Genomic DNA, 26,025 nt, shown 5'->3' on the forward strand with positions numbered 1-26,025 from the left:
GCAGCCGCCGATGACAAAAAATAACTGTTCTACAGATTAGGTTCTATGATCTAAGACAATTCAAAATAAAACATTAAAAACCAGTTAAAAAAAGATTTTTCTACTTTTGATGATTGGCATAACTGTTATAAATTATTTGTTTATTTACATAAAGTGTTTTAAAATATCAATGAATAGGTACCTACTCTTATAATTGTTTACAGAAGTTATTTGTAAATTATCTGCATGAGTTGTAGATCTTATCTTATCTATAACTTTGGCATTTTTTTTACAACTCAAAGTTTTGCCAGATTACCCGTTAATATTTTTTTAAATAATTTTTGTCGTATTGCCTTCTCTTTGCAATGGTTTTAATTCTGCTTGAAATTTCTTTCTCATATACACTTTTTTTAATATACTTTTTCCAAAAAGAAAAAGCCTAGCTTACGGCACCTGCGGGTCAATTTTTGACTTTTTGCAATAGATTTGTGCTCATGGTGGCTCCAGTTGGTTAAATGCTCTAACTTGTGACAATCCATTTTTAGGGTTCCGTACCCAAAGTATTAGTAATAGCAATAGTATTGTTTTCGCTCCTCTGTCCGTCCGTCCGTCTGTCTGTCACCAGGCTGTATCTCATGAACGTGATAGTTAGAGAGTTGATCACAGATAATGTATTTCTGTTGCCGCTATAACAACAAATACTGAAAAATAAAATAAAATAAATATTTCAAGAACGTGTTTTTTGCTTATGTTTACAGAACCCTTCGTGCGCGAATCAAACTCGCACTTGGCCGGTATTTTAGGATAAAAATAACCATATACACGTGTAATTATTGCATAATCATGTGAAATTGGTATTTTCAACCGGGAAGTCCGATAATATTCGTTTGTTTGGTCACCTTATTAGAAGCTACAAAAGAACTTTATCAGAACAGATACCTATATAAGACATCGTGTCTTCACTTTGTTTCTCACAGTAATCCCAACCGGCCGTACTATGATGTCGCTTGCCTTGTTTATATTTATACTATCAATTACTTGTAATGATGCGGCTAGAATTCTGGCAGTGTTTCCAGTTCCGTCTATCAGTCATCAAGTAGTGTTCCGACCTCTTACTCAAGAACTTGCCAGGCGAGGACATGAAGTCACGGTCATCACACCAGATCCTGTCTTCACAAATGGAGGAGCACCAGCTAATCTTACAGAAATTGACGTCCACTTCACTTACGAAGACTGGAAAAAGTTTTATGAAACTACTTCGGGGGATGATAATGATCTAGTGAAACAAATGGAAATAGCATTTGACTTGATAAATAGGATATTTGAAGTTCAGATGAGGGTGGACAAAGTGCAAAAAATATTGAAAGAACAGAAGTTTGATTTGCTGTTATTAGAAGCTTGTGCCAGACCCACGTTGGTTCTGTCTCATGTTTTCAAAGTGCCTGTGATACTAGTGTCATCGTTTGGTCCTCTTATCTATAATTCTGAAACTATTGGATCAGCCATGCATCCTTTGCTGTACCCCGTGAATTTTAGCCAAAGAACTAACAACCTGAGCAAGTGGGACAAATTGGTAGAGTTGTGGAGGTTATACAGAATAATGAATGTGATGCAACAAGGGGAGTTAGAAGAGCAGGTAATGGGCAAAAGATTGTTCGGACCAGATGTACCACCGATAAGTGAATTGAAAAATAACGTTGACATGCTGTTTCTGAATATTCATCCTCTATGGGATACGAATCGTCCAGTTCCTCCGAGTGTAATTTATATGGGTGGTTTGCATCAGAAACCTCAAAAGGAGTTGCCTACAGTAAGTTGTCAATATTATTAATACTATGAACTCATTGTAATTGCTCTTTATCTCGTAGTGGGTCAGTAACTCGTAATCATTCATTAAGATTGTACCAACTGTTCCGTTGTCCCGATAATTATTTCTTTCTAAATAGGCAATTATTATTTCTTCCTTTTAAGGTGGATGAAGGTATTTAACTAGTTATTTCTATCTTCAGTTTTTAGGAGGTTTCTTATCTGCTATAAATAGTACAAATCTGACAGTGTCTATGTTCTAGAACTATATATATACACGTAGTTGGTTTCTGTGGAAAATTTTTAGATTAGAGTTTTCTTATGTCAATAGCAACAACATATACCTATGATTAAAGTACTGTATTCTTCGGAAGGTCATATCCATTATGGACAAGTAGGAAATAAATACTTATTACTGTAATAGGGCAGTAAGAAATTACGGGCTTGTGTGGATTGACTACTATAAATAGCATGGTCAACCACAGCAGTGGCTATTGTTTCTTGATTTCAATAAATAGTTTCATCATACAAAGTCAATAACATATGCAGAATGACATACAAATTATAGATTGTATATTTCTGGTAAATCCAATTTTCCAAATAGATTAGTTCCTTTAGATAGACGGTTAGAAAATTTAGCTAGAAACGAAGAATAACAAGGAATAGGGAATATAAGATAAAGTGTAGTGTAATTTAAACCAATCAGTTTCACTCCTGGAAGAACAATAGTTTGCGATAAAAAAAATTTTCTCAGGTGCATACTACCTGTTTTCGTAATTTTATTATCAGTTCAGTGGCTTGGGTGTAAAAACCTTATAAAAAGATAGCGGAAATTAATTCAGAATTTACAACATTAGTGGGGATTTTGCCATCGTTATCTTTGTCTACATTTTTCTAATAAATTTTCATATCCTATTACATTCCTACGATTAAGATGGACGATGACATTACCAAGTTAATTCAAATTATGTAATTGCAGGATCTCAAAAGTTATTTGGACTCTTCAAAGAATGGCGTGGTATACATTAGCTTTGGCACAAATGTACAGCCTTCTCTGTTACCTCCAGAGAAGGTACAAATACTGGTCAAAGTATTCTCTGAGCTACCTTACGACGTGCTGTGGAAGTGGGACAAAGATGAGCTCCCCGGACGTACTAGCAACATTAGGATATCCAAGTGGCTGCCGCAGTCAGACCTATTAAGTAAGTTGTCATATCATAAAAGGGATGGTCATGGATTAATAAAATTAGGATAAAGTGCAAAATTTTAATTCAATCTTGAATTTTCAGGACATCCGAAAATCAAAGTGTTCATAACACAAGGAGGTCTACAATCAACAGATGAAGCTATAACGGCAGGAGTACCTCTGATTGGTGTTCCAATGTTAGGCGATCAATGGTACAATGTAGAAAAATATGTACAACATGAGATTGGAGTCAGGCTTGATATAGAAACGTTGACGGAGGAACAATTTAAGAATGCAATTACTCAAGTCATTGGGGATAAAAAGTAAGTCAAGAGGCCTGGAGCGATAACACAACTATTTAATCCAAAAGATATACCAGCAGAGGAAATTTTACTGGCTTATTACTCTCCCAATTTTTTAATTCAACTAGACAATTTTTAAACCAGAATAAAGTTTAGTAGCCAAAATTTAAACAAGTAGTCAATAAAAATACAATTTATTTCTTATTCTTTACAGGTACCGTCAGAACATCAAAAAGTTCGGCCAAATCATCCGGGACACGCCAATAGATCCACTTGAAAATGCAGTATGGTGGACGGAGCACGTGCTGCGTCACGGCGGCGCGCGACATCTGCGCTCTCCCGCCGCCAACATATCGTGGGCAGAATATTTAGAGCTAGAACTAGTGCTTACTGTATTAAGTGTTGTCTTAGGTTTTGTTTTGCTATTGTCATTTCTACTGTATTACTCTTACAAGCATTTTGTTTTAAGTCCGGAGCAGAAGAAGCTAAAAGATAATTGATTTTAAAGTTAAGAATATTTATTTGAAAATGACAGATCTACTTTATTATTGTTGTGTTGATTAATTTATTTAAAAAATTACAAAAAATATTGTGTAGATAAAGGACAAACTGTGATAAGCTTTGAGCGTAATAAATCATAGAATTAATATGTATTTTTCATTGCCTTTTTTGTTTAGACGTGAATTCTGCTTCCCTGTCCTACATTTTTGTCTGATCGCCTTGCTCCTATTATCTCCTAATACTGTGACTGTAAGGTTTTATTCAGGAACATTGAAAGTCGAACTGGTTAAATAAAAACTGTTTAAAATCAGCTGTCATGTAATGTGTTGCAAAGGAATCAAGATCTGGTTATGACAATGGTTTTGGTCATGAACGTAGATGGATATAGTGGAAGGGGATGAATCAATGGATGAACGGAGTGAAAGTCAATATGGATAGATATACTTTCTAAAAAAAAGGATCCAGAAACGAGGACTTCTATCAAAGAACTTACATATTTGATAGGTACCCACAATGTAATTTTGGCATATCAGGAATGTTTGAAAGTCGGACCAAAGTGTGGTTGAAGGGGACCAAATCTTAACATGGTTTAAACTTAATGACTATGAATAAAGTTGAAACGAAGATAAACATGATGACATGAAAATCATTTAGTAAAATAATGATACTCATATTTCTTTACAATTTATTATCTACGTATTATCACAACAATTGGATGAATTTTATTTTCTCTATCATTTTTTGCTAAAATATCACAGGTCATACAATGTATTACAAACAAAATATTTCACACTTTTAATGCAAAATCATGAGCATTAAAGATAAAGAATTAATTTGTAAAACACGAACAGTCTACAGAACCAAAATACATAGTGTATGTTGTAACTAAAAATGTAAAAAAAAAATACAGTGACCTTAATTCTTTTTCTGTACCTAACAATTACATTTTGATTAATACATATCATACAATCTTTCTTAAAGTAGTCATCAATCTCATCATATTGATTATATCAATTGCTCTTTATTTTCTCTTTAGGACTTACGCTAACATACTTAAATATTTTATACACAAAAACTGACAACAGGAACACAATTGGTAGCAAAACAGCTACTACCGTAAGAACTAGTTCTAGTTCGAGGAACTGCGTCCACGACATGTTGGCGGCGGGAGAGCGCAGATGTCGCGCGCCGCCGTGACGCAGCACGTGCTCCGTCCACCACACCGCACGCTCCAACGGTGGTTGTGGTTGATCAAACATTACTTGCCCGAGTTTCAAAATGTTTTCACGATATCTGGAAAGTAACAAAATATTAATAAACTTTCTCAATAAATGCAGCTTCTGAACTACAATCTGCCTTCACAATCTGTGCTTTTTTTTCGTTTCATGCTCTAATTAACTATACCCACACATTTAGGTACCTATCAAAAAAATATGTACTTGTTCGTTTCAAAACTACTAAATATACTAGTTGTTTTTACAAGAATAGATGTAACCCCTTCTGTCTCTAGGGTCTCCTAAACGTTAATAAACGCTGATCGCCAGTTTACGCATTGCTATTTTAACTTAGGAATTTTGATCATACTAAAGCCTTTACATACCAAAACAAAATTGGCCAACCCACCTTTTATCTCCAATGACGTCATTAATTGCTTTGTCTAATTGTTCCTCAGTCAGCGTTTCCAAATCAAGTCTGACTCCAATCTTATGATGCTCATATTTTTCTACATTATACCATTGATCACCAAGTATTGGAACACCAATCAGAGGCACTCCTGCTGTTATAGCTTCATCTGTTGATTGTAGACCTCCTTGTGTTATGAATACTTTGATTTTTGGATGCCCTGGAAAATTTTAATAAGAAAATTAATGGTTCGTTCTTTGCGGACGGGTGGTCTTGCGAGAGCTTATATAAGAGAAATCTCTACTTACGTAAGAGGTCTGACTGTGGCAGCCACTTGGATATCTTAATATTGCTAGTACGTCCGGGGAGCTCATCTTTGTCCCACTTCCACAGCACGTCGTAAGGTAGCTGAGATAAGACATTGAGGAGTATTTTCATTCGATCTGGAGGCAACAGTGAAGGTTTGACATTTGTACCGAAACTGATGTATATCACGCTGTTCTTTGAAGAGTCTAAGTAGTTTTTGAGATCCTGGAAACAGATAAGATGACTGTTTTGTATTATGTATATTTGATTCCGGTATTTTGCTATCTAATATGTAAAAATCACAGATTATTAGTTACGTGATATAACTTGCGTTTACTTGATAAGATCCGAAACTTTTAATCTGAACTACTTATAACTTGATAGCTGCTTACGAACTAAAGAGAAAATTAAATACCGAACTTACTTCTGGTAATTCCTTCACAGGTTTTTGGTGCATACCACCCATATAAATAACACTTGGAGGAACTGGTCGATTCCCTTCCCATACAGGATGAACGTTCAAAAACAGCATATCTACGTTATTCTGTAACTCATTTATCGTAGGTACATTTGGTCCAAACAATCGTCGAGTCATCTTATTTTCTTCACACTCTACTTCACGCATAACATTCTCCAGTCTATAAAAGTTCCATAACTCTAAGACTTTCTCCCACATAGTTAAATTATATAACCTTTTACTTAAATTCACTGGATACAGCAAAGGATGCCAGGCTGATCCTACAGTTTCTACATTAAAATTCATAGGTCCAAATGAAGACACTTGAATCAATGGCGCTTTGAAAATATGTGACAGAACTATAGCTGGTCGGGCACAAGCTTCGACTAAAATCAAATCGAACTTCTCTTTCAATAGGTTCTGCACTTCATCCACTTTCATTTGAATTTCGAAGACGTCAACTATCATGCTGAAAGCTCCTCTCATTTGTTTGATCAGATCACTATCAGCAGCCGAAGTGATTTTATACAATTTCTCCCATTCTTCATAAGTGAAGTGGACGTCAATTTCTGTAAGATTAGCTGGTGCTTCTCCTTTTGGGAAGACGGGATCTGGTGTGATGACCGTGACTTCATGTCCTCGCCTGGCAAGTTCTTGAGTAAGAGGACGGAACACTACTTGATGACTGATAGACGGTACTGGAAACACTGCCAGTATTTTAGCTGCATGGTTGTTTGTTACTGATAATGTAAATATAAATAAAGCGACCGATATCATGGCAAGCGTTCAAGATAATGATGGAAATAAATTGAGGACGTTCGTTTATATGCTACTATTAGATTGAATGACGAGAAACTTAATGGGTTGTTATAAGCGAATCTATTATATTAATCTTTCGATATTCATAAGAAGGAAACATTATTTCTGAATTCACACAGTTGTTCAAAATCTGAAATGAAGAGATTATTTCTTTGGGTTAAGTTACAGGAAAATGCTTGTAATAGTATGAAGAAGTATATTATACAACAATGACCAGCACATTTCAGATATATCTGCAATTTATCTAACGCGTGCTTTATTCATATGTTCTGATAATGTACCTTGAAGATAATATTTAGTTACCAATTACTCTAATTGTGATGTTATCTTTTGAAGTGTTATGGAATTTCCCAATTGACTTCTTTTTAATCTTAAAACCATACGCGGAAAAATAATATCCCGAATTGTACGTATTTAACAATGATTTGGGATATATTTATCTGGAAATATGATTCAGGTTTTTTATTTAAAACATAGTTTCCAGATCGTTTCCATCATCTTATTTTTTGATGATATAGTACACCGTTATTTTTCGCAAAATCTTATCGGTTCAATATCTCTATATTCCACAATCACCACGTCGTCTCTAATTTAGCGAAGGCAGTTGTCAAAGTTTCCAAGAACCATTTCAAAATATCTTTATACCTAATTTTTCAACTGCTTTCTTAAATGTCTAACCTCCCCACTCAGAGACATTTAATGATTACTTAAGTCACTCCTTAGTGATGGAATGTCATACAAATCCTTCACTAAGGAATGGCTTAAGCAACCATTAAATGTTTCTGAGTGGGGAGGTAAGACATGAAAAGGGGCTTCAGCATGTGATCAAAATAAACCTATGAGTACATTGGCCACTATCATACTATTATTTTTAAGTAATTGGCTTAAAATTAACTATTCTAAACTATACAATAACTAACAAACGACTAACAAAAAAATATGTACAGGTTTTATTGTATACCAATGTGTACAGGTTATTTTTTTTATATTTTATTATTAACTAAAGGACGAGCAGAATAGACGTCTATATCACACAAGCTACAAAATACAGATTAAATGAACAGAATATCATCTTTCCAATAGATAAAATATTTTGTGGATGTCACCGTGTAGATAGCATTACAGACAAAAATTATACAATAACACCCATAAGGGACTATCTTCATCTGATTATAATCGACCAAAAATATCTATTTAAAAGATAGGTATATAAGAAAACGTGCCCACTTGAATCGTCATAGTCATCTGTATCACTCGTAATATGAGGTCGCTCGCATTTTTTGTTTTGGTTCTCACAATAACTGATAATGAAGCGGCTAGAATACTGGCAGTATTTCCAGTGCCCTCAATCAGTCATCAAATAGTATTCCGTCCTGTTATTCACGAACTTGCTAAGCGAGGACATGAAGTTACTATCATCACTCCAGACCCAGCATTTCCAAATGGAGGTGGACCTGCAACTCTCAAAGAAATCGACGTACACTTCACATACGAAGAATGGAAGAAGTTTTATGAATTCACGTCTGTCGGTGATGACGATCAGGTGAAACAAATGGAAGCAGTGCTCAAAATAATAATTCACATATTTGAAGTACAAATGAAGGTTGATGAAGTGCAAAAAGTTTTGAAAGAGAAGTTCGATTTGGTGTTCATAGAAGCTTTGGTCCGACCAGCGTTAACCCTTACACATATTTTCAAAGTGCCTATTATTCAGATGTCTTCATTTGGTCCTATTAATTTTAACACAGCTACTTTTGGATCAGCTTGGCACCCTTTTCTGTATCCAATGAATTTAAGTCAGAAGATCAATAATATGACCATGTGGGAAAAACTGCAAGAGCTATGGACCTTTTATCAAATTGAAAAGGTTTATGAAAAACTTGAAGTAGATGAGCACAAAATGGCTCAACGATTGTTTGGACCAGATGTACCACCTTTAAAGGAGTTAAAAAATAACGTTGATATGATGTTTTTGAACATTCACCCTCTGTGGGATTCCAATCGACCTGTACCTCCTAGTGTCATTTATATGGGTGGAGTGCATCAAAAACCTGAAAAGGAATTGCCTAAAGTAAGTACATAATTTTAGTAATGTAAAATACGCATTTATTTAAAAAATCTTGACATAAAGAATCCGATTCCAGGACCTCAAAACTTACTTAGACTCCTCAAAGAATGGTGTGATATACATCAGCTTTGGTACAAATGTGCAACCCTCACTGTTACCTCCAGAGAAGGTACAAATACTGGTCAAAGTATTCTCTGAGCTACCTTACGACGTGCTGTGGAAGTGGGACGAAGATGAGCTCCCCGGACGTTCTAGCAATATTAGGATAGAAAAATGGCTGCCGCAATCAGATCTTTTGAGTAAGAGACACTGCTTATTCTATACAAGTTATTCATAAATAATCTATATTTAAAGTTAAAGATAATATCTGTTAATTTTCAGGGCACCCAAAGATCAAGGTTTACGTAATGCAAGGAGGTCTACAATCAACAGATGAAGCTATAACAGCAGGAGTACCTCTAATTGGTTTCCCAATGTTAGGTGATCAATGGTTCAACGTAGAAAAATATGAACAGCATAAAATTGGACTCAGACTTGATCTGGATTCGTTGACTGAAGAAAAATTTAAAAATGCGCTCAATATGGTCATTGGAGATGAAAGGTGAGTCACAGTAAAATAAGATATTTCTTCACCAATTTACATAGTTACAGACGCAGTTGGTTTGCTAGTTATTTTTTATTTAGCCTTCTTATGTGTTTTTGAATTAAATCCAATAAAACATTAAAAATTTAGACCGATAAGGCCAAAAAGTTTTTATAAATTTCTGACACCATGTCTAAGACCTAAACCATCTTTCCAGTTATCGTCAAAACATAAAGAAACTTGGCAAAATACTGAACGATGAGCCTATGACACCGTTGGAGCGTGCGGTGTGGTGGACGGAGCACGTGCTGCGTCACGGCGGCGCGCGACATCTGCGCTCTCCCGCCGCCAACATGTCGTGGACAGAATATTTAGAGCTAGAACTAGTTCTTACTGTATTAAGTGTTGTTCTAGTCTTTGCTTTATCAATTTTACTTCTAGTTTATAAGTTGAACAAGTATTTTAGTTTATATTTGAAACAGAGAAAGCTTAAAGATCATTAGGTTTTTTTCTTAATTAAGTTAAGTTAATTTAATAGGACAATGAAACTTGCATTTAATTAAATGGAAGTGTTAGTAAATGTGTGTATGACAGAATGTTTATAAGAATTGAATTATTCCTAAGTGATAAGTCAAATAAAAAATATTATATAAAAAATGTTTTTAATTATTAGTGGTAACTTTCCCAATTTTTTTTTTATTTTATGGGCAAATTATTATCATTTTAATATGCATGGCTTTTGTACTATACAAGATCTTACAGAAAAAATCTGACGACTAGTGAAAAAGTTCCAAAATTTATTATTATTAATTAAGTTAGTATGTTATTATGAAACGATGAAACGCAATTTTCTTTATCAGTTTTTTTTCACAACTTATATCATACATTGTATAATATTTATCATGAATTATATCACACATATTGCTCTGTCATCATCATACAATATTTTAGTATCTTGTACCTATTGACTGATATCAAAAAGTATACAAGTAAATAAAATTGAAGTGTCTGTCTGTTAGCAACATTAAGATAATCGCTTTTTACTAAGTTCGTATTTTTGCATCCTAATACGTATATGTTTTGTCTATCTGGCTGTTTATTTGTCCCTCAAACTGTGGTTCGGCTAGACCAATTCCTCGGCACTTGCAATGGCAGCTAACAGATGTTAGTTAAGCTCCTTTTATGTCGCTCCCAGATGGCACGATAAGTCGTGCCCATTGGACGACCTCGATGGCGCAATGGTCACCATGCTGGACTGCCGAACCTGAGGTCCCGGGTTCGATTCCCGGTTCGGTCGACATTTGTGTGATGAGCATGTTTGTTGGCCGTGGTCTGGGTGTTACAATATGTATTTATCAATATGTGTATATGTAGCTACATGAAATTTATATTATATAACACAAGTTCACCGACTAACCAAGGGGCTAACCGACCGTGCCTGAAAAGGTGTCCCGACATTGTTTGTTATTATTATTTATTGGAAGCGGGTCTTTTTTTGGATAATTCTCAATATAATAAGTCATATTAGTACTATAACCGGGGTACTGAAGTTACGAGACATTTTACAACATAATTTATTTTAATTAATTGACGTCACAGTGACAGGAGGAAATCTATAACATTATCTCACACGTGGTTCTAGAGTAGCACTTGATAACAATAGTTAATACTGTTGAGATGTGACGTTATCATTTTGCATAATTATCTGGAATATTAACCTCTATTTAACCTTTTGGCTTATGTTCAGTAGCTGGTAATAGGCTGATAAATGATAATGATGATGACCAATCCGCCTCGCTTATTCCTTCACTGTGTGAGAGGAAGTCTGTGCCAGTAGAACAGTATAGTAAAAACGCCTATGGTGACGATGAAGGATTCAGATTGAGATATGGAAATTCATTATTATAGTTTTATTAGGCAGTCGTTAACACATTCGTTAGGCATATCGAAAACCAGAAAATGTGCCAACCACGAAATAGGCACGTAAGCGGACTTTGTGACTGACTGGACCTGGTATATAAAAGGCCTACGACGGAACACGACGGTTTTTAGTCAGTAAGAGTCTGACACTCTCTCACCGCTGCTAACCCACGGCGGGAGGGATCATTTTTGATGTTTTTGACGTCGTAAAAAAAGGCACTTTAGTAAGCATGTAATACTGATGATAATCAGCCTGATTGTTTCTGGGAAATGGCTAGTCAGATAGACATATTATTACCTAATGATCGAAGTACAGTCTTACACCTGTTCAGCAGCTATCAGTCACAAGATGAATAAGGACGTTCTATATATTATCACGCGTTTAGCATGCCATGTAATTGAACAATCAAGTATAGAGCTCTCATTTTTACAACTGTGATCCATGAATAAGCAGAAATCAGAATGATTTGTATAATACGTTTTTGATAACACTTATCGATTCTTATCAATGTATTGAAGTTAGTTCTTCATGAGCAAGCACGCATGATGCACATGTACGTATTTTCAGAATAACTTTTTCTGGAATTCTAAAAATTCGACATTTAGGGTGTCCTAGTAAATAATAATAGACAAATTAAATAAATGTTTGATATCTATACTAGTAGGTATAATTAAGCGCAAACATTTTTGCGTTTATTTGTTTGTAGGGTATAAATAAACAAAAAAGTATTTCCTCCGAAATACTTAACGATTTGATAAATTATTTCATTGTAGAACTACACCCTTCTCGAGTAACATAGGCTATATTTTATACCAGCAATATTTAATCGGTAGTATTTCTCACAGAAAGCGAGAGAAACCGCGGGAAAACGGCTACTTTTATATACCTTTGCATCCATAATTTGTATTTTTTTTTTATTAAAACATTACCAAATATAACGTAAAAAAAAACGACCGAAAGTATTTTTGATCTCCCATTATTTTATTTACCCACACACATCCACATTATATCACAGCTTATTCTATATACTAAAATTATTCAACAAAAAAACAATACCACACGCATAATATCTAACGCTTAACAACTAGTAAAGAACTATCATCAGTATGTTTATGCTTTTATAAATAAATTATCATAATGTTTTTAGTTCTTATAATCTTTTAGCTTTTCTGTTCAGGACTCAGACTGAAATATTTCCATAAGTTATAAATAATATAAAATAAATAAGTATTTATTTAGTTATCTTTAAGCTTTTTCAGTTTTGAACTTAAAATAAAATGCTTGTAAGAGTAATAAAGTAGAAGAGACACTAGTAAAACAAAACCTAAGGCAACACTTAATACAGTAAACACTAGTTCTAGTTCGAGGAACTGCGTCCACGACATGTTGGCGGCGGGAGAGCGCAGATGTCGCGCGCCGCCGTGACGCAGCACGTGCTCCGTCCACCACACCGCACGCTCCAACGGTGTCATGGGATGGTCGTACATTAGAGTACGAAGTTTTTCAATGTTCTTTCGATAACTGTGAACAAATATTATCTCTTTAGATGGCGTATTATGATTCAGCTACAGATGAATGGATCATTATTGTTATGAAATGCTGTCACCCACTCTTCAAAATCTATATCTATGTACAGATCTCTACGTTGTGTAGCCAAATATGAGAATCCATTCATAAAAATAAAAATTATCTACGAAAAATTTAACAGGGTTAAAAAGAAGGTTAAAAATAGCTACTGAAAATAAAGACGTACACCTATAAAAGAAAAATGTTAGCAATGACTCAAATAAATTACTGTAATCATATGAAAGAATGATGTCTAAGATCACATTTACGAACCTTTCATCTCCAATGACATCGTTTATCGTATTCTTAAATTCTTCCCCAGTGAATGTTTCCAATTCAAGTTTGACTCCAATCTTGTGATGTTCATATTTCTCTGTATTGTACCATTGATCACCCAACATTGGGAAACCAATCAGAGGCACTCCTGCTGTTATAGCTTCATCTGTTGATTGTAGACCTCCTTGTGTTACGAATACCTTGATCTTTGGATGCCCTAAAAAGGTAAGTATATATTTTAGTAACTTCTATTTTTAAATTACCTCTTTATGATGAATTAAAATAATCTTAAATGATATTAAAAAGCAATGAACCTGAGACTGTTTTGACTTACTTAATAGGTCTGACTGTGGCAGCCATTTGGATATCTTAATGTTACTAGTGCGTCCGGGGAGCTCATCTTTGTCCCACTTCCACAGCACGTCGTAAGGTAGCTCAGAGAATGCTTTGACCAATATTTGTACCTTCTCTGGAGGTAACAGCGAAGGTTGTACATTTGTACCAAAACTGATGTAAATTACGCCATTTTTGGATGAGTCCAAGAACGTTTTTAAATCCTAGAAAAGAAATCCTTGTTACTATTTTATTGATAAGATTAGTACTAATTACTTCAATGTATTATCTATGATATTTGAATGTTATAATAATGTTAGTCAGCGTGATGATAACTTATTTAGGTCATTGTCATTCAAAATAATCCAAAAAGATAAGATGTCTGGTCCAACAAATGTTACATGACTTTGTCAATTTTTATTATAATTGTTACAGCATATTTATTTACATTTTTGCACATCATTGCGGAAAATTACCGACATTATTACACTTTGACCTGTAGTAATTAAGCCTTACGTTTTCATTTAATAATTATTTGTAATGCACACACTACCTAGTACAACAAATGACTTGCGTCATTTACAGTCGTTCCTACTATTCCATCTATATGTTAACTAGGGATAACATTTTCACATAAGACCACACAAGTAATGTCAAACCTTATATCAAGTATTCAAAACAACAGAAAGAATACTCTGAATGGCTGTTAAAGAAAAAAGATGACTTACCGCCGGTAATTCTTTCTTAGGTTTTTGATGCACTCCACCCATATAAACAACGCTCGGTGGAACCGCACGATTGCCTTCCCAAATAGGATGAATATTTAAAAACAGCATCTCAACATTATTCTTAAGTTCACTTAAAGGTGGCGTATCTGGCCCAAATAGCCTTTGCAGCATTTTGTCTTCCTTCTTCTCAATTTCACCTAGTATATCATAATTCATTTTATAAAAGTCCCATAGCTCCACTAATTTCTCCGGTATAGATAGATTGTAGATTCTCTTGCCTAAGCTGTCAGGATACAGCATAGGATGCCACGAAGCTCCAATAGTCTCCACATTAAAGTTCATAGTTCCAAACGAAGATACAGCAATCAGCGGAGCTTTGAAAATATGAGACAGAACCAATGCTGATCGTGTACAAGCTTCTACTAGGATCAAATCAAACTTTTCTTCTTTTATTAATCTTTGAACCTCGTCCACTTTTATTTCATCTTCGAAAGCTTCAACCAACATATTGAAAGCGAATTGCATTCCTGTTATTAAGTTTCCATTTCCAGCCGATGTTACTTCGTAAAGTCTTCTAGCTTTTTCGTAAGTAAAGTGAACATCAATTTCTGTAAGATTAGCTGGTGCTTCTCCTTTAGGGAAGGCGGGATCTGGTGTGATGACCGTGACTTCATGTCCTCGTTTTGCAAGTTCTTGAGTTAGAGGACGAAACGCTACTTGATGACTGATAGACGGCACTGGGAACATAGCCAGTATTTTTGCAGCATCATTGAATGATATTGATAATAAAAATATTAGTAGAACAGGCGACATTGTCGTGTTGACGGTTGAAACAACTATGGGAAGTAATGTAAACGCTGGTCTTTATATAGTTATCTACATATTTGGATTAATTTATTGCTGAACAATGCTTGTTTGGTGTTATTGATAATACTATCTTATTGGACGTGTCTGTACAAGTTTGTTTGACTGAAGTTCATGAATACAATACATTTTATTGTTTCTGTGGTTTTGTAGAGCGTTTTGAATTTGTCATATTCACGTAAATAATGAAAACTGTCACAAATCATAATATGTTATTGAATGGAGATTGGCTGGTCTAGTAGTTTCTTGTATTATATTTTGGTGAACTTATAAATATTCATAATTGGTGAGCAAAGGATTAAAACAATTTGTGTACCTAATTATAATCCTTGTTTCATTGACAGGTAAGGGTGCTTCATCATTATTTATATTTATAAACTGCGAGAAATCAGTTTTATATATAGCTGTTTCACGCGGTTTCACCCGTATGCCCTGAGAACTACCGTTCGTAGCGGAATAAAAAATATAGCCTATGTTAGTCGGGAAGAGTGTAGCTTTAGAGCAGTAAAATAATTTTTCAAATCGGTTCAGTAATTTTAGAACCTTTAGGGTACAAAGAAATGAATGATTCCTTTTAATTATAATATTAGGTTAAGCTTAATTTATATTTTAAACGGTTTCGTATAATTTGTCGTTCGGGTATATTAATAAAGGATAGAAGCTCTAAAATAATATCAAAGAAGGGATGAATAAAATATAGAGATTATGTTTTGAAACACTTTTATTCTGTCACTGTTACTATTAACACAACCACAGTTAAAGAAATAATTAAAAGAGCTCTTTAAAATAATAAGGTACATGCTTCAGAATCTCGAGTTCAACAATTAAGGACCTACTCAAACAAATTCAATGTCCAATACAATATTTCTAAACGACTAATCCTTAACATTATACAAATAATAATAATAAAAAAAAGTCTGTTCATTAATTAATTCTCACACAGTTATAAAATTTAAGCATTATGGCTGTACATCATTTGCAACTATTTCGATAACCAAACAATTTCGTCAAATTCATTAAAGTTGTTTCAAAAGGGCTTCAGCGTGTTTGCTTTGGCGACAATAGTAATAACTATATGTAATAACTCTGTTGACAATACATAATATTTAGTCTATGGAAAACAACATTTACATTACTTAAAAAAATCCGGGACTCCATAGTCCCTTAGTCTGGTAGGAACCAAACCGAAGAATGCCGAAGAAACCGAAGAAAACACGAGGAATTGCCACCCACTAGTTAAATAGGCGACTTGACAACTCAAATGGTTCGGTTAAGTTTTTACAGGAACTGACAAAATCTTGATTCCATTCAATTGTCTTTCAACTTCTTATGCTCTAAACTTATACTAAAGTACTTCCACAAGCTATACACTAGAAGACAGATTAACAGGACAAAGCTTAGTGCCACACTGAGTACAGTAAAAACTAGTTCTAGCTCTAGGTACTGTGTCCACGACATGTTGGCGGCGGGAGAGCGCAGATGTCGCGCGCCGCCGTGACGCAGCACGTGCTCCGTCCACCACACGGCATTTTCAAGTGGATGAACTGGTAGGTCACGCATCAGCTTGCCAAGTTGCTTTGTGTTGCGACGATAGCTGTAAAGAATAAATAAAAAATCTATAAGTTCATCAGTATTATTTTTGCTTGTATCACTGGCATAGTGGGCGGAATATCTACTGTACTTAAGATGAATGTTTTTAGGGTTTGACAATACATAGAGGGATATTTGAAGATGGATATAGCTAATTCCAATGCGTAGTGGAGTTGGGTTGTTGGTAATAATTTTAATACCTAAGACACTCTTAGGTTTTAATTGTCTAAACTGCATGACAATTTAGTTTTTGATTTCCAGGCAGATAGTAATTTGGATTAGAAGATCAATAAATTTTATCAAAATGAGTAAGCATCCAAATTAATCAATATTTCATAATAATTTTAGCTTCGATAACTTACCTCTCATCTTCAATGAGTCTTTTAACAGTGTTCCTAAATTGTTCCTCAGTCACCGTGTCAATAGCAAGTTTGGCTCCAATCTTGTGGTACTCATATTGTTCTGCATTGTACCATTGATCACCTAGCATTGGGAAAGCTATCATAGGGACTCCTGCGGTCAAAGCTTCATCAGTTGATTGAAGACCTCCTTGCATGACAAACAGCTTTATCTTGGGATGCACTGAAAATACGGAATCAAACATAAGTTTTTGATATTCCTAAACCAAAAAAATTTCCTCAAACATTACGGCATTAAAATTGTTTTATATACTCAGGAAGTAAATTACGCTATTATCTTTTTTATAAGCCGATAATGGAGGCAAAATAACCCTGATGATTTTATTACAAAGGAATATTTTTTTTATGGAATCTCAATAATTCGCATTTTCGTATTTTATCAAAAGATGGTTACTTACGTAAGAGGTCTGACTGTGGCAGCCACTTAAATATCCTAATGTTACTGCTACGTCCGGGGAGCTCATCTTTGTCCCACTTCCACAGCACGTCGTAAGGTAGCTCAGAGAATACTTTGATGAGCACTTGTATCTTCTCTGGAGGTAACAGTGAAGGTTGTACATTTGTACCAAAGCTCACATATATGACACCATGTTTCGAAGAATCCAAGTAGGTCTTGAGATCCTGGAAATAAATACAAAAGAATCTTAATAAAGAACCTTTTACCCAAATATCCAATGGATGCGATGCCAATTGAACTTGATCCTTGAACTGAACCTGGGACGCTGTCTTTAGCTCTCGCACAAACTTATGACCACTATATAGATTAATGGGGCAGTTAGCGCAATAGTTATAGATTCAAATAAACCCACCTTTGGTAATTCTGCTTAAAATAATAATAATTCTGCTTAAAATAATAATAATTCTGCTTAAAATTCTGCTTTAAATTGAACTGAACCTGGGACGCTGTCTTTAGCTCTCGCACAAACTTATGACCACTATATAGATTAATGGGGCAGTTAGCGCAATAGTTATAGATTCAAATAAACCCACCTTTGGTAATTCTGCTACAGGTTTTTGATGCATACCACCCATATAAACCACACTAGGAGGAACCGGACGATTCCCTTCCCAAACAGGGTGTATGTTCAAAAACAACATATCAACATTATTTTTTAATTCACTCATAGGTGGAATATCAGGTCCAAACAATCGTTTCGCCATTACGTTCTCTTCCTCTTCAACTTCTTTAAGCACAATATCTAGTTGATATAAGTTCCATAGTTCGGATATCTTCTCCCAATTTGTCAGGTTATATACCCTCTGGTTCATACTTAGAGGAAACACCAATGGGTGCCAAGCTGATCCTATAGTCTGCACATTGAAATTCATAGGTCCAAATGAAGACACAAGAATCACAGGCACTTTGAATACATGAGATAACATCAACGCAGGTCTCGCACATGCTTCAAGTAATAACAAATCGTACTTTTGGTCTTTCAAAACATTTTTCACTACATCCTTCTGGATTTGGTCTTCAAAAACCTTGGCTATCAGGTCAAAGCCTACTCTCATTTTCTGTACCATAGTTGCGTCTCCCGAAGAAGTAACTTTGTACATTTCTTTCATGATTTCGTAGGAAAAGTGGACATCGATTTCTGTGAGATTCTCAGGTGCTCCGCCTTTTGGGAAGGCAGGATCTGGTGTGATGACCGTGACTTCATGTCCTCGCTTGGCCAGTGCTTGAGTAAGAGGTCGGAACACTACTTGATGACTGATAGATGGTACGGGAAATACAGCTAATATCCTAGCCGCATCATAACAGGTTATTGATGATGCAAAAACAAGTAAAACAAACGGCAACATTGTGTGAGCACTTGAGAGATACTGCAAAGAATAATATGTTTTATGTTTCCTTATATATAGATAGCACAGTGTTCCTTATTTTGATAAAATCATCTGTTTTACGTAAACTGATAGCAATGATTATTCTATTTTATCTAAAGGGATTTTAGGAACACTGGATATAACAGAGGTTTTGTATCAGGTGTATTGCAAAATGTTGTGCAACATTTTCACTTTTTTTATAATTATAATAATAGCTGAATAGTTCTTCTATAACTTCAAAATATTCCAAAAAAAAAACAGTCTTAAAACCATTGATTTATTTGACTCAAATGTAACTAAAACAATTTTTTAAACAATAAATTACTAGAGAACTTACGTATTACACAATCTTACACAATCAGTACCTTAACTAATCTGGGGCCATCTTCATACACAACAACACATCACTGTCTTATCTATATTATACACCATTTTTTCAGTATAAATATAGTCTGATCATTTAGTTGGCTTTAATTCTTTTATCAAGAGGACGTCCAACAAAATATTTACATAACTTATAAAGGATAAATGAAGCTAGTAGTAGTATACTTAGTGCTATAGAGAGGACGGTAAAAACTAGTTCTAGTTCTAAATATTCTGCCCACGACATGTTGGCGGCGGGAGAGCGCAGATGTCGCGCGCCGCCGTGACGCAGCACGTGCTCCGTCCACCATACCGCGTTGTCTAATGATTTCATTGGCTGGTCGTGCATTAGGCTTCGAAGTCTCTCAGTATTTTTACGATAGCTGTAAATAAAGGTAAATTTTAGCTATACAAAATTGACTAAATCAAAAGCATACTGATCGATCATAAGATTAATCAACGTTTGGTGCGGTAGGTCCGTAGATAAGTGATCTTGTTGTGACAAGTTTTTCTTCCGTGTTGTGATAGACACGATAATTTGGTATTCACACACGATAATTTGAACATCTGAAAGGTCAAAGTCGGAAAACAAGTTAAGACTTGTTGTGGATTGGTATGCCAAGGGGTATCAAGTTGCCCGGGTAGCTGGGGTGAGGAGGTCAGATAGGTTATCGCTGCATGTAAAACACTGGTGCTCTGTCATAGAGGTTAGACTGGAAGCCGACCCCAACACAGTTGGGAATAAGATAGGCAAATTATTGGTTTACAAAATTAACATAATAAGCAATCGTGCTTTTATGATTTACTTTACTCACCTTATATCTCCAACGACTTTTTCAACTGAACTCTTGAACTGTTCCTCAGTCAAAGTGTTCATGTCAAGTCGTAATCCGATTTTATGGTACTCATATTTTTCTACATTGAACCATTGATCACCCAACATTGGGAATCCAATCAGAGGTACTCCTGCCGTTATAGCTTCATCTGTTGATTGTAGGCCTCCTTGTGTTATGAATACTTTAACCTTTGGATGCCCTGAAATGCATGAACATAAAATTAGCAATTGAGAGTGGGAGCACATTCGAAAAAAATGTGCAATAAGATCCAACATTTCTATTAAATTCTACCTCTATAAACAAATTAATAATTAGCTAAAAGTACTTCTACTTACTCAAAAGATCGGACTGTGGTAACCATTTGAATATCTTAATGTTGCTGCTACGTCCGGGGAGCTCATCTTTGTCCCACTTCCACAGCACGTCGTAAGGTAGCTCAGAGAATACTTTGACCAGGATTCGTACCTTCTCTGGAGGTAACATCGAAGGTTTAACATTTGTACCAAAGCTGACGTATATGACGCCATTTTTTGAAGAATCCAAGTATGTTTTGAGATCCTGCAATTGCGAATATTGAAATGTTACTATAGTTTGCAGCAGTGAAGTTTGTTCTTCGGAAGAAGTTAAAGATGAAGACTGGGCGATATGTCACACGTTAGGAAAGATGTCTGACCAAAAGTGAACTGTAAATCACTAGACTGATGGTGATTAAACTTTTAAACTGTGATAAGATTAATGCAATTACTTGTAAATAGAATAGTTATCAGTATCGAAGTATTACGTATTTACGTCATTATCAGTGTGACCTTTGGATTTTTTTTTTAAACGTGACTATCATATTTGATAAGATTTATTTTTATCAGAATATTTTTATACATTACGGAGATAAATTGCCATGTAATTTTTGGATTTAGTTTCCGTGTTTATATTACTACCTAAAGTTTCATCGCTAGCCCATATTTAATAGTATTTTAAAATTATACAAAGTAAATAATCTTACCGTTGGTAATTCCTTTTCGGGCTTTTGATGTACTCCTCCCATATAAATAACGCTAGGAGGGACTGGTCTGTTATCCTCCCATAATGGATGAATATTCATCAACAGCATATGAACGTTATTCTTTAATTCCTGTATCGTTGCCACATTTGGTCCAAACAAACGTTTAGCCATAGCGTTCTCTGCAACTTCTACTTCATCCATGAGATTGTGAAGTCTGTATACATTCCATACCTCTTTTAATTTCTCCATCATTGTCAGATTGTAAAGCCTCTGGTTTAAGTTCAGAGGGTATAGCAAAGGATGCCATGCCATTCCCATAGTGTCAATATTGAAGTTCAAAGGTCCATATGACGAAACTTGTATTACTGGTACTTTGAACACGTGTGATAATACCAAAGTCGGTCGAGCACAAGCTTCAACTAGAAGTAGGTCAAACTTTTCTTCCTTCAATATTCTTTGCACTTCATCCACTTTTAATTGGATTTCAACTATATTAGCTATCAGGTTGAATGCTACTTCCATTTGCTTAATCATGTCTTGTTCTCCTGTAGAAGTGACTGCAAACATTTTACTCCATACCTCGTATGTGAAGTGAACGTCAATTTCTTTGAGAGTTGGTGGTCCTCCTCCCTTTGGGAAGGCGGGGTCTGGTGTGATGACCGTGACTTCATGTCCTCGCTTGGCAAGTTCTTGAGTGAGAGGTCGGAACACTACTTGATGACTGATAGACGGAACTGGAAACATAGCCAGTATTCGAGCCGCATCGTTACCAGTTATTGATAGCAATAATATAACTGAGGCTAATAACATTGTTGAACGTGCGATATAGATAGCTATGAGAGACAAAATGAATATGTTTCCTTTTATATATAAAACTTATCACTCGTTTGAATGGAATCGCCTATGAATGCGAGTTTGTTTGCGTTGATTTTAATCTTAACTTCATTGGACTTGTTGGAACTTGTTAATGTAAGCGGCTATTTCAGTATCGTATTATTTTGTGCCGGATAATATTTTTGAGATTACGTGAATACTCAAAATGTTGCGTGTTTTGATCTCACATTTTTGTTATCTAAATTTTGGTTCACTCACGACACTATACACAACACATTGAATGCGGCAGCGAAACTAACGAATCAAGGTTACATAACGTGGAAGTTAAAAATAGATTACGCTGAGTATAAACACAGCGACCATTGACGGCACAACGCGGTATTTGTTAGCAATTAAACTACATAAAACTAAATAGTATCCATGGAACAGTTTTAATTAATTTTATAATCAGTACTTATATATTACAATTTCTGTAATGATGGTTGGTAACATTAAAGCATAAAATTACAATCGTTCAAACGTACATTAAATAGAAATGCCATGTACTGTTAATTTGTATTATTATAATAGATTATTTTTGTATTTGTCACGTAAAAATTAATACTTATCATTTTTACTTTACCGGGCTGTTTTCCATAGCCACGTTTCACAGGATCTTAAAGGAACCGCTTCCCACTCAGTGATAAAAAGCCTTTAAGTATGTGGTTCGGTCAGTCTGTGTGATTGAAAATCAATGGCATGTGGTCCAGCCACATGTGGTCCACGTGTAGAATGTTAGACCTAAAGATGCTCCTTATAAACTATCCTATATAATGTTGTATCAATTCACCATCTGTCTAGCCTTTTCCCAATTATGTTGGGCTACTTACAGTCTCAATGGCTGAGTACCACTGTTTTACATGGAGCCGAATGTCAATAAATAAATAAGATATGCCGGCAGTTTCAGAGTTTTGAGGCCAGGTTTCAGAACCATGTTTTCAGTCGCCACTTTCACTCATTGTATTTCAAAAAATCTCTCAGTTTGCGGCCCCGTGGCACACATAGTATTTCTGTTAGTTTACTGAGTCCAGCATATATTATCAAATTTCTTAAGAATTCAATGAATTAATTCTAAAGTTACCTCCACTGAATCATTTTCAACATTCATATTATAGGTAGATTGATTGTACGAGTGCAGTTCGAGAAAGTGTAGGTTACTAACAGAAAGAAATACGAAACAGAACAAAATTTAGTTAATTTATTTTTCTTATTTCCATTACAGGTTACATTATTCGAGAATTCAATTATTCATCTCATACACAGTTCAGCTCAACAAGAAATGTCTCTTAATTATCTTTTACTTTCGTTGGTACAAAACCTACACAAAAATATTTCCATAAGATATAACCTAAAACAGAAAAAAGTAAAACAAAGCTAACTACAACACTTAGTACAGTAAGAACTAGTTCTAGTTCGAGGAACTGTGTCCACGACATGTTGGCGGCGAGAGAGCGCAGATGTCGCGCGCCGCCGTGACGCAGCACGTGCTCTGTCCACCACACCGCACGCTCCAACGGTGGCATTGGCTCATCACGCACCAGACCTCCAAGTTTTTTAATGTTTTGACGATATCTAGAAATAATTGAACATATTAGGTCAGTTTATCATAACTAGAGAGAGATTACAAAGATCTGTCCAAGAGTGCATAAAGTACAAATCTTGTTTATTAAGCAATAATAAAGATTTACGTTCCTTTTATCTTCTGCAACTTTCATTATAGCACTCTTGAATGTCTCCTCAGTAAAACTCAAGTCAAGTTTGAGACCAATTTCATGATGTTCATATTTTTCTACATTGTACTATTGATCACCCTGTGTTGGAACACCAATCAGAGGCACTCCTGCCGTTATGGCTTCATCTGTTGATTGTAGACCTCCTTGTGTTATAAATAGCTTGACCTTTGGATGCCCTGAAAATTCATACATAACCGAATTAATACTTCATATTTTACCTTCAGTATGTTATAAAGCACTTTAATATGAAAACTTACTTAAAAGGTCTGACTGTGGCAGCCCTTTTTCTATCCTAATGTTGCTAGTACGTCCGGGGAGCTCATCTTTGTCCCACTTCCACAGCACGTCGTAAGGTAGCTCAGAGAATACTTTCACCAGTATTCGTATCTTCTCTGTAGGTAATAGCGAAGGTTGAACATTTGTACCAAAGCTTATGTATATTACACCATTCTTTGATGAGTCTAAGTAAGCTTTGAGGTCCTGAAATGATTAAAAAAATAGAGAATAATGGAACACATTAAATATCCAGTAATTCTGCCTCTATCTGTACCTATTTATTTCCTTACATAATAATATTATCAGTAATCAAATCGATTGATGTTTTCATTGGGGTTCTTATCATATCGCTTCATGTTTATCGAGCGTGACATGAAGTGACTAGTCGTGTCATGATTTGCCGAGACAAGATATTTTATTTGCACTCAGAAAAGGAGGAAATTGCTGACTTATTTATTTTACATATTTTACCTTCGGTAGTTCTTGCTCAGGCTTTTGATGCAATCCACCCATATAAATCACACTGGGTGGAACGGGACGATTTACTTCCCATAAAGGATGAACATTTAGAAACAGCATTTCTACGTTGCTCATTAATTCTGCCACAGGTGGAACATTTGACCCAAATAATCGTCGATTAATTCTGTTTTCGTCATCTTCAGATTTTTTCAAAAAGGAATCTAATCTATAGAAGTTCCATAGCTCCGTTATCTTCTCAAAAGTTGTCAAATTATATATTCTCTGGTTAAAGTTGAGAGGATACAGCAAAGGATGCCAGGCTGACCCAAAACTTTTCACATTGACGTTCAAAGGACCTGCTGAAGATATTTGTTTCACTGGAGCCTTAAAAACGTGTGATAGAGCCAAAGCAGGACGTGCTAAACCTTCAACAAAAACTAAGTCGAAATGTCCTTCTTTTAATAGCTTTTGCACTTCTTCAAATTTCATCAGAACTTCAAAAACTTTATTAAAAACCTCAAATGCAATTCTTATTTGTTGAATATTATCACTGTCTCCTGAAGACGCTGCTTTATGAAATTCTTTCATATATTCGTAAGTGAAGTGAACGTCGATTTCAGTGAGATTAGCAGGTGCTCCTCCATTTGGGAAGACAGGATCTGGTGTGATGACCGTGACTTCATGTCCTCGCCTGGCAAGTTCTTGCGTAAGAGGTCGGAACACTACTTGATGACTGATAGACGGTACTGGGAACACTGCCAATATTTTAGCCGCATCGTTGTATGTAAACAATTACACAAAGATAAACCAACTGACGTACATTATTCACAGAAGCGTCAAATTGATATGAGGAATGAGACTTAACTATTTTCCTTTCTTAAATGTAGCTTTAACCGAAATATAATGATAATGTTGAATTGTTATCATATCAGACAAGTAGTAAATTTTTGTATGTAGCAGATTTTTTGTCTCCATAAAACACGGAGTATTTACATTTGGTAAACATGCAAAGAATTGGGAAATAGTAGGATAATAACATGATATTCAACATACATCAATTACACAACATAAACAATTTAAATTAAATGATACAGGTAATAATAATCGCAGTGATAATCGTAATGTTTAATGACTCGGCAATCGGAGTCTCAGATTTTTTGTCAAGACAACTCTTAAAATAAACTTATCAGGAAAATTAAAGAGTTCAATGAGACACTCAATAATTGGCTCTAGCTTAAGAACGCAATAAATATATGATATCTACACATGTTAACACAGAATGTTAAGGTAGAAAGTTCTTATGTGAATAGGAATGTGTGTATGCTTAAATAACA

At 35.1% G+C, this 26,025-nt stretch overlaps 5 protein-coding genes and 1 pseudogene across 5 annotated transcripts; 1 reads left to right on the plus strand and 5 right to left on the minus strand.

Moving 5' to 3' along the window:
* The first annotated feature begins 897 nt into the window (after positions 1 to 897).
* On the plus strand, positions 898 to 10,148 carry LOC110382759 (uncharacterized). The gene is made up of 9 exons (XM_021343443.3): positions 898 to 1,789; positions 2,765 to 2,987; positions 3,075 to 3,294; positions 3,488 to 3,770; positions 6,578 to 6,818; positions 8,209 to 9,050; positions 9,124 to 9,346; positions 9,429 to 9,648; positions 9,848 to 10,148. Exons 1-9 carry the CDS (start codon positions 977 to 979, stop codon positions 10,131 to 10,133), a joined length of 3,351 nt encoding a protein of 1,116 aa, XP_021199118.3. The 5' UTR covers positions 898 to 976; the 3' UTR covers positions 10,134 to 10,148.
* On the minus strand, positions 4,162 to 7,050 carry LOC110382754 (UDP-glucosyltransferase 2). Its single transcript, XM_021343437.3, has 4 exons — positions 6,128 to 7,050; positions 5,706 to 5,928; positions 5,398 to 5,617; positions 4,162 to 5,067 (listed from the first exon to the last, which is right to left on the minus strand). The coding sequence occupies exons 1-4, from the start codon at positions 6,935 to 6,937 to the stop codon at positions 4,785 to 4,787; spliced, it is 1,536 nt and encodes a 511-aa protein (XP_021199112.3). The 5' UTR covers positions 6,938 to 7,050; the 3' UTR covers positions 4,162 to 4,784.
* Positions 10,149 to 12,511: 2,363 nt separating the features above from the next.
* LOC135116581 (UDP-glucosyltransferase 2-like) lies at positions 12,512 to 15,302 on the minus strand. Its single transcript, XM_049849910.2, has 4 exons — positions 14,455 to 15,302; positions 13,728 to 13,950; positions 13,391 to 13,610; positions 12,512 to 13,072 (listed from the first exon to the last, which is right to left on the minus strand). Exons 1-4 carry the CDS (start codon positions 15,265 to 15,267, stop codon positions 12,787 to 12,789), a joined length of 1,542 nt encoding a protein of 513 aa, XP_049705867.2. The 5' UTR covers positions 15,268 to 15,302; the 3' UTR covers positions 12,512 to 12,786.
* A 719-nt stretch (positions 15,303 to 16,021) lies between these two features.
* On the minus strand, positions 16,022 to 19,620 carry LOC126056532 (UDP-glycosyltransferase UGT5). Its single transcript, XM_064041065.1, has 5 exons — positions 19,489 to 19,620; positions 18,318 to 19,151; positions 17,726 to 17,948; positions 17,271 to 17,490; positions 16,022 to 16,912 (listed from the first exon to the last, which is right to left on the minus strand). Exons 2-5 carry the CDS (start codon positions 19,128 to 19,130, stop codon positions 16,627 to 16,629), a joined length of 1,542 nt encoding a protein of 513 aa, XP_063897135.1. The 5' UTR covers positions 19,131 to 19,151; positions 19,489 to 19,620; the 3' UTR covers positions 16,022 to 16,626.
* On the minus strand, positions 19,415 to 22,480 carry LOC126053513 (UDP-glycosyltransferase UGT5). Its single transcript, XM_049850158.2, has 4 exons — positions 21,351 to 22,480; positions 20,686 to 20,908; positions 20,330 to 20,549; positions 19,415 to 19,897 (listed from the first exon to the last, which is right to left on the minus strand). Exons 1-4 carry the CDS (start codon positions 22,158 to 22,160, stop codon positions 19,612 to 19,614), a joined length of 1,539 nt encoding a protein of 512 aa, XP_049706115.2. The 5' UTR covers positions 22,161 to 22,480; the 3' UTR covers positions 19,415 to 19,611.
* Positions 22,481 to 23,403: 923 nt separating this feature from the next.
* LOC126056593 (UDP-glycosyltransferase UGT5-like) lies at positions 23,404 to 25,927 on the minus strand (annotated as a pseudogene).
* Positions 25,928 to 26,025: the final 98 nt, after the last annotated feature.

The sequence above is a fragment of the Helicoverpa armigera genome, chromosome 24, assembly GCF_030705265.1.
Source record: "Helicoverpa armigera isolate CAAS_96S chromosome 24, ASM3070526v1, whole genome shotgun sequence".
NCBI lineage: Eukaryota > Metazoa > Arthropoda > Insecta > Lepidoptera > Noctuidae > Helicoverpa > Helicoverpa armigera.

Coding starts and splice junctions, on each gene's coding strand:
- LOC126053513 (XM_049850158.2), bottom strand. CDS start 22,160: ATGTTATTAGCCTCAGTTATATTATTGCTATCAATAACTGGTAACGAT. Junction 20,909..21,350: donor CCGAAAAGGAATTACCAACG/GTAAGATTATTT, acceptor TCGCAATTGCAG/GATCTCAAAACATACTTGGA. Junction 20,550..20,685: donor ACCACAGTCCGATCTTTTGA/GTAAGTAGAAGT, acceptor CATGCATTTCAG/GGCATCCAAAGGTTAAAGTA.
- LOC126056532 (XM_064041065.1), bottom strand. CDS start 19,130: ATGTTGCCGTTTGTTTTACTTGTTTTTGCATCATCAATAACCTGTTAT. Junction 17,949..18,317: donor CTGTAGCAGAATTACCAAAG/GTGGGTTTATTT, acceptor ATTTATTTCCAG/GATCTCAAGACCTACTTGGA. Junction 16,913..17,270: donor AGACTCATTGAAGATGAGAG/GTAAGTTATCGA, acceptor TATTCTTTACAG/CTATCGTCGCAACACAAAGC.
- LOC110382759 (XM_021343443.3), top strand. CDS start 977: ATGATGTCGCTTGCCTTGTTTATATTTATACTATCAATTACTTGTAAT. Junction 1,790..2,764: donor CTCAAAAGGAGTTGCCTACA/GTAAGTTGTCAA, acceptor ATGTAATTGCAG/GATCTCAAAAGTTATTTGGA. Junction 3,771..6,577: donor AGAAGAAGCTAAAAGATAAT/TGATTTTAAAGT, acceptor CTCTTTCAATAG/GTTCTGCACTTCATCCACTT.
- LOC110382754 (XM_021343437.3), bottom strand. CDS start 6,937: ATGATATCGGTCGCTTTATTTATATTTACATTATCAGTAACAAACAAC. Junction 5,618..5,705: donor GCCACAGTCAGACCTCTTAC/GTAAGTAGAGAT, acceptor AAAATTTTCCAG/GGCATCCAAAAATCAAAGTA. Junction 5,068..5,397: donor GACGTCATTGGAGATAAAAG/GTGGGTTGGCCA, acceptor GTTACTTTCCAG/ATATCGTGAAAACATTTTGA.
- LOC135116581 (XM_049849910.2), bottom strand. CDS start 15,267: ATGTCGCCTGTTCTACTAATATTTTTATTATCAATATCATTCAATGAT. Junction 13,951..14,454: donor CTAAGAAAGAATTACCGGCG/GTAAGTCATCTT, acceptor TTTCTTTTCTAG/GATTTAAAAACGTTCTTGGA. Junction 13,073..13,390: donor GATGTCATTGGAGATGAAAG/GTTCGTAAATGT, acceptor ATTTGTTCACAG/TTATCGAAAGAACATTGAAA.